The following is a 7,275-nucleotide window of genomic DNA, read 5'->3' as shown; positions in this document are numbered from 1 at the left end:
TACAATTATTTGTATTGTTATAATTTCTCTCTTACAACTCCATTTTTTTGGCTTGATACATCTCTTTGGTATTTCGAATACATTTCCCTTGTTCATTACAACTAAACCCTGACCGACAATAACCACAAAGATGGGTACAGTTAACATGACCAGAATTAAGCAACTGAGAAGGAGGAGTACATTCCTTTCCATTACAAAAGTAATTTTTAGTATCACAAAAAGATTCTGAATTTGTTTTATTTTGAACATCTAAAATAACTTGAACAATATCCACTATAATAGAACCTGATTCAAATTTATAATAAATTGCATTGTTTGTCTTTGAACATCTAGTGTTTCCAATAAATACAACAAGCCGAATGAAAACACAACTAATTGAACCCCCACATTTATTACAGTCTTTAGTCGTTGAAGTACAATCAGAAGTAGTAAAAGGAAGTTCTGTTATGTTGAATGAATGAAGCTGACAAGCAAAATTTAAAGAATAACTAGGTGAAATAATTACAAGTCCTCCACGAAGAAATTTATAACTACTATTAACAACTAATAAAGACGTGTAAGATTTGAACACTTTATGAAAATTAAATGGAGAAGCCATTTTATAGCCAATAAAAGTTGTTGGAGTAAAGTATAAAGGTAAATTATTTAATACCTCAATTCTATCTTCTAAGAAGAATCTTTTCCATTGATATTTTTGGTCATAAGAATTTGAAGTATCTTCTGGAAAAACTTTTTCTGTTGGGAACCATTGAAAGTCTACACTAGGTGATGGACTTACAAAAGCGTTTGGAACAGAACTTTGAAGTTTACCGATTTGAGTTAAATTAGGTTGGTAAAAAGTAAATTTTGTGTCGCTTAGGGTAACTAGGTTTAATCTGTTTACCGATTCCAAACAAACAGTAAAGGTTCCATTAATATCTATATTTATTGTTGTAGTGTTCCATGTCATATAGATCAGAACTTCAGTATTATACACGGGTATAATATTAGAACATCCGTTTTCTCTGTGAAGTACAACTAATTGGATTGGAAGAGTCTTAACAGGATAAGGACTCATAATAACTGGAATAAAAGTGCTTTCAAAAATATTCCATGAAAGTAATTCATAAAGACTACGTGAAGTAAGTATTGTTCTATTTGCATCATCTTCTGTAATCCCATTAGTGTATTTTGTTTCGTAACAACCTGAAAGAAAACAAATTGATTTTTGTCCATTTGCTCCAGTAAGTTCTAACTGAACCCCACAATAAGGAAATTGTATTTCTCCAATTCTATCATAAAAAAGGTTTTTATGAACAAAACAAATTTGTGGATAATAATTATTTTCAACATTTAATTGTCCATGACCTAAATAACAATCAAATGAAATATAAGACAATCCTGAAACGCTATTTAAATTTGTACCAATGTCTTGATATTTTTCAATTCTCATCATAGACTATATGTGATATATTAATATATTAATTATTTATTTTATCTTAAGAAATATTATGTTTGAGATAAAACAAACTGCTTTTCTAACAACACCCAAAACATTAATTATAAATGTAATGAAGATAAACATTCAAGAATTTTTAATTTTATAGTTTTTCTTTATAAAATATTTAAAATTCTTTTGATTATCAAAAATTGAAATGTGTAATTTATTCTATGGCTTTTTAGACAATTTTTATTTAACAAAAAATTAATTCGAAAAAGCAGTCAAAATTAAATTATTCCAAATGAGGTTGTGTCAATTTTAAAACTGGTTTCAATTGGAATTCATTACTCTTGTCAATACTTAATATTCCTTTTACTTTATCAAATACTCCAAATTTGATATTCATGTTACATAGTGTATTTTCATTTTCGTCAAATACCATTCCATATTTTTGATCAATTAATACAATTACTTCTAATCCATATTGTGGAATATTAATTATAATACCATTCTTCATAACTTTAATTACATAACCATCAACAGTAACTTCTTTATCTTTGAGGAATATTAATGTATACATTTGAGTTGATGCTCTTCCAGCATGTTGTGCCATTGTATGTCTATGATTAATATTATCAGCTATTTCTTTCATTTTTTCTTTTGACATAGTTAAATCTATTTGGTCAAATCCAATTGCTTGTGCAAGTAATCGATGTACCATTACATCTGCATATCTTCTAATTGGTGAAGTAAAATGAGTATAAATTTCAGCTGCAAGACCATAATGTCTAAATTCATTATAAGAAAAATATCCACTAGAGAAGTATTTTGCTTGTTGCATACAACGTGTTACTAATATTCTCATAATCTTTCCAATAACAGGGTCTTCATTAGTTCCACATTTATCTAATGATTCTGAAAGTGCTTTAGAACTAGAAAAATCTAATGACTTTCCTTTATGTTTTAATACATTTGCTAACCATTCAAAAGTATGTTCATCTGGTGGTGGATGTCTTCTTAACATAGCACAATGAGGAAATGCGTCATAGATTTTTTTAGCTACCCATACATTAGCAAGAAGCATATATTCTTCAACCATTGAATTGGTTTCATATGTTTGATATTCTTTAACTCCAATTGGATTAAATTGTTCATCTTTTTCAATTTTAATTTCACTTGATGCCAACATTAATGCTCCTGCATCAATTCTTTTTTGTTTTAATTTTTTAGATAACATTAACATTGCACGTAATTGTTGAGCATATTCGCTTTGATTACTCTTATCATCAATTACTGCCTGTGCTTGTCCATATGCATATGCTCTATATGAATGAACAATTCCTTTATGATATGTACAATTAATAACATTAGCATCTTTATCTAATTCCCAAACAACAGAGAATGTTAGTGTATCAGTATTTTGTGTTATTGAACAAATAACTTCTGTTAATGGTTTTGGTAACATATCAATTCTTCTATCAGCTAAATAAACCGTTGTTCCTCGTTTAGAAGCTTCTTCATCTAATGCTGTATGGGGTTTAACAAAACATGACACATCAGCAATATGAACTCCAATTTCATAATTGCCATTAGGAAGAATTTTACAATGTAAGGCATCATCAATATCAGTACATCCTGGTGGATCAATTGAACAAACATTTTCTTTTCTAAAATCATATCTCCCTTTAAGGTAATCTTCAGTAATTTCAAATGGTAATACTGGAAGGCATTTAAGTACAATTTCAGGAAATTCATAATGGGGAATTTCATGAAGTTCTAAAATAGCTTCTGTTTCACTTGCTTTATCTCCTACATTACCTAATGTTGCAACGTAATGACCTGTTGGATATTTTGATGTTGTATCCCATGCATCAATTAAAACAAGAATTCGTTGAGAAGCTAATTTAGCAGGGTCTCTAGCTTTAATTCTGATTGGTGGGAACCTTTTATCTGTTGGAAGGAATAATAAATTAGTAGAATAACTACCACTACTTTCTTGTTTAATATAACCAGGTAAAGGTTTCCAATTTCTTTTAATAATACCAACAATTTTTCCGGTAGGTTTTCCTTCTACTTCCATTGCATTATCCATGTGAACAGTGTTGTTTATTTCTTTTTCATTCTTTTCATAATCATTATTAATAGTATGTAACTCTTTTTTCCATTGGTCTTTAGGAAGTAGTTGTAATGCAACAATATCTCCTTCTACAGCTCGATTAATATCTTCCAATCCACTAACTAGAATTTCTTCCTTTTCTGTTGTATAAACAGTTGCTTCTTTAAAGTTGAATCTATTCATTCTAACACTTCCTTGGACTAATTTTTTCTCAGAAATTAAACGAGTTATTTCTTCTTTTGTTAGATGATTAGGATAAAATACGGTTGTTCCTTGTGATGTAATAGTATCAGTAATTCTATCACGTAATGTAGTATCGTTTGGGTAATATTGCTCAACAAAATCAATGAATGTCATTGTATGTATTCCTGCATTAATATAATCTTCTTTTAATTCTTTGGAATTAGTAACAAATAATACAGATGATCCATTTAATGAATAATGTTTATTTAACCAATTTACAGATGTGACATAAGCTCTAAAATCTCTATGAATATTTGATTCCTCATTTTGTGCAATGACATAAGTCTCTCTAAAAAATTCATTTAAAAACAAAAATACAGCACGGTCTTCATTTGCAATAATATTTCTTACCTTTTTATAAATGGACTTTGAATTGTTTGCAACATAATTTAATGCAGTTTGAGGAATAATAAAATCTGTTAAACTTTCTGTTTGTAGTGCATCAATTTGATTAAGTAATACTGTATGATCAAACATAGCATATTGTGTTTTTCCAATTAATGGTAAATTTGTTTGGTTGCAAGTAGCACATTTTCTTAAACCACAGGCAATATCGTCTCTTAAGTAGTGTTGCCTTACAATCTTTTCACATCGTGATTTTCCTTTCACAACATATTTTACTTCATTCACACATTCCATCTTACTTTTTGTTTTTTGCAGTTTATCTTTTTTTTTAATTTTTTATTTTTTATTAATAACAATTATTAAACCCTCAATTTCTCTTTAAAATTGTTGAAGCATAAATGAAAGAATAACTAAAATAAATTTAGTGAATGTTAAGTGGAATAATTGTTATAAAAAAAAAGAAAATTAAAAGAAAAAAACTAAAAACTAAAAAAAACAAAGCTTGACAAAGGAATTAAAAAGAATTTTAACTCAACCGATAAAATAGTATTTTAATGCGTTGAGAAATGGTCAATTAAAAGCCAATAAATTTTTAATAGTTAATAGTTAATATAATTATAGTTTCATAGAACTATGAAAAGGCGCCAGAACTGGAATGATTCATGATGTTCTATTTGATTGTTTTAGCCACTTTAGCATTAGCAAAATGCTCACACAAGAATTTTGGGTTATGTTCTAATCATAACACTGAAGTTTCATATGATTATATTCTTCATGTCCAAACATGGGCTGGACAATTCTGTAAAACACAATGTTGTGATTTACCAGAAACCACAAGAGCATTCCATGAAGGTTTTACTATGCATGGATGGTGGCCAAATTTTGTAAGTGGATATCCATCATGTTGTAAATCACCATATACTGATGCTCAAGTTTCTAAATTAATTACAGGAAACTTTAAAGAGCAATTATCATACAATTGGCCATCATTAACAAAATGTAAATTCTTCAATTATGAATATGATAAACATGGAACTTGCTTAAGTGATGTTTATAATGGATCTACAGGACCAAAAGATTATGCTACTGCTGCAATGAATATTCTTATTAAACATGATATGTGGAAATTATTTAAAGCTAATGGTGTTAAAGCTGATGGAGCAACTAGTTATAAAAAGTCATGGTTAAAAGAATTAGTTGCTAAAGAAATAGGTGTTAATGATGCCGTTTATTTCACTTGTAATAAAAAAAATTTAGCTGAATTAAGACTTTGTACTATGGTCACTACTTCAACTAAATCTAATCCACAATTTATTACTTGCCCATCTGCTGCTTTTAAACAAGAAACCTGCGGTGATAATATTGTTTTCCAACCACTTCCTTCATTATCAAGTACAGGATGTGATTATTAATTTCACTTTGACGATTTGATTAAGTTTTTTTTATATTTTAACTAAAGTTCATTTAAAGTATAAAATTGTAGGGTATTATATAACATTCTTAATTCTTAATTATCTTCTTTCTGCTTTTCAAAAGATTCATTAAAAATTTTGTATTAGTTCAAAATGAAATATAAATTATTTTAATAGTTTAACTAAATCAATGAAAAATAATTATCCATAAAAATGTATATAACTAACTGATTATTTTCAAAATAATCTTATACTATTATCATAAAATTATATATTTGTGTTGTTATAAATAAATGATATTAAAAATTCTTTTGAATTAATAAATTTATAAAAGAAGTATATTTTAAATGCTTCTTTTTTTTATTAGATAACAAACACAAATAAAAATATTTGTTATCTTTACTTCTGTTCATTTTTTAGATAAAAAAATGAAGTATTTATTAAATAATTCTTACTTTACTCTTTTAGAAATTTTAAATGTAATTTATTTAGAAAATTATTTAAGAAATGAAAGTCGTTCATACATTATTCTTTCTTTAAAAAGAAGAAAGAAGAACATCCTCAATTAAATCAGTCAATTTATATATATTTTATTTTTTAAGAAAATAATAAACAATTTAGTTAGTTTACCATTTTATAATTAGTACAGATTTTATAATATAATAACATTCTTTCAGAATATCTGTAATCATTCATTTCAACATAACTCCCTTCAATACAACTAGGATTTAATGAATATAATTCATTAAATCCACCTTCAAGTAAATATACTTCTTTGAAATAACTTTGTTTATTTCTTACTAAGTTAAAATGTCTTAGCTGACGAGCAAGACGAGGAGCACGAGTCTTAGAAAATTCACAATAAAAAATGATAATACTTTGCATTCTTAATATTTGTTCTAAGTTATTTTTAAGATATTCAAATAATAATCCTGGGTTCCATAAATTTAAAGCACCTATAACATGTCCACCTTCATATTCATAAGGGTAACGACAGTCAACAACAATATTATTTTTAGTTAGATATTTAAGAAAATTTTCAACTGAAATAGTTGAAATTTCTTGGCTGTAGTAAAAAGGTTGATGTTGTGCATTAATAAAAGGATTTATTAAATAAACCTCTTCATTTTTCTCTTCTATGAGAAGTTTAGGTGCAGATTTACTTCTCTCAATGTTTTGAGAAGTATAAAATTGAACTTTCTCAGAAGAAGGTTGTATTGACTCATAAAAACTTGATGAAAAAGTTAAAGCTGATATAAGTCTTTGACTTTTCATTGTTTTTTCTGTATTATTCATGCATCTCCTTGATTTAACTGGTTTCATGAGGAGATTCCTTGAATGAACCATTAGGGTTTTATTTCCTTTAATTTTGTGCAATTCAAGATCTTATTTGTTTTTTTTGATTTTATAGATCATCTTTGACGTTTCTTTTTTTTAATAAAAACAAAATTATAAATAATGTTTTTAAGACTATCATGTTTCTTAAAAGAAATTTAATAATTCCTTGAAAATAAAACAATTAAATAATATCAACCACAAGAATCAAATAGAATGTGAGTGACAGTTCAATTGTTAAAAACCTTCAATTATTATTCATTATAGTTCTAATGCAACTCTCGATTTTGGCTCATTAAAAAATACTTCAAAACCCTTTTCGTCAATGAAAAATCTATTCATTTTAATTTAAGAAAAACCTTAAATGAATATATCCCAACATCATACTGAAGAAATTCTCCCTA

General features: G+C 27.0%; 4 protein-coding genes across 4 annotated transcripts; 1 reads left to right on the top strand and 3 right to left on the bottom strand.

The window, feature by feature from the left end:
- Positions 1–31: 31 nt before the first annotated feature.
- On the bottom strand, positions 32–1,435 carry ENU1_174270 (hypothetical protein; the record flags this gene model as incomplete). The annotated part of the gene is made up of 1 exon (XM_008861277.1): positions 32–1,435. The coding sequence occupies one exon, from the start codon at positions 1,433–1,435 to the stop codon at positions 32–34; it is 1,404 nt and encodes a 467-aa protein (XP_008859499.1).
- A 277-nt stretch (positions 1,436–1,712) lies between these two features.
- On the bottom strand, positions 1,713–4,418 carry ENU1_174260 (exosome complex exonuclease, putative; the record flags this gene model as incomplete). The annotated part of the gene is made up of 1 exon (XM_008861276.1): positions 1,713–4,418. One exon carries the CDS (start codon positions 4,416–4,418, stop codon positions 1,713–1,715), a length of 2,706 nt encoding a protein of 901 aa, XP_008859498.1.
- Positions 4,419–4,786: 368 nt separating this feature from the next.
- ENU1_174250 (ribonuclease, putative) lies at positions 4,787–5,536 on the top strand (the record flags this gene model as incomplete). Its single annotated transcript, XM_008861275.1, has 1 exon — positions 4,787–5,536. One exon carries the CDS (start codon positions 4,787–4,789, stop codon positions 5,534–5,536), a length of 750 nt encoding a protein of 249 aa, XP_008859497.1.
- A 597-nt stretch (positions 5,537–6,133) lies between these two features.
- Positions 6,134–6,859, bottom strand: ENU1_174240 (rodhanase family domain containing protein; the record flags this gene model as incomplete). Its single annotated transcript, XM_008861274.1, has 1 exon — positions 6,134–6,859. The coding sequence occupies one exon, from the start codon at positions 6,857–6,859 to the stop codon at positions 6,158–6,160; it is 702 nt and encodes a 233-aa protein (XP_008859496.1). The 3' UTR covers positions 6,134–6,157.
- Between the last annotated feature and the right edge of the window lie 416 nt (positions 6,860–7,275).

The sequence above is a fragment of the Entamoeba nuttalli genome (genome assembly GCF_000257125.1).
Source record: "Entamoeba nuttalli P19 unplaced genomic scaffold asmbl_7676, whole genome shotgun sequence".
Taxonomy (NCBI): domain Eukaryota; phylum Evosea; order Mastigamoebida; family Endamoebidae; genus Entamoeba; species Entamoeba nuttalli.
The sequence above is the reverse complement of the archived record's forward strand: the minus strand, read 5'-3'. Positions and strand labels throughout refer to the sequence as shown.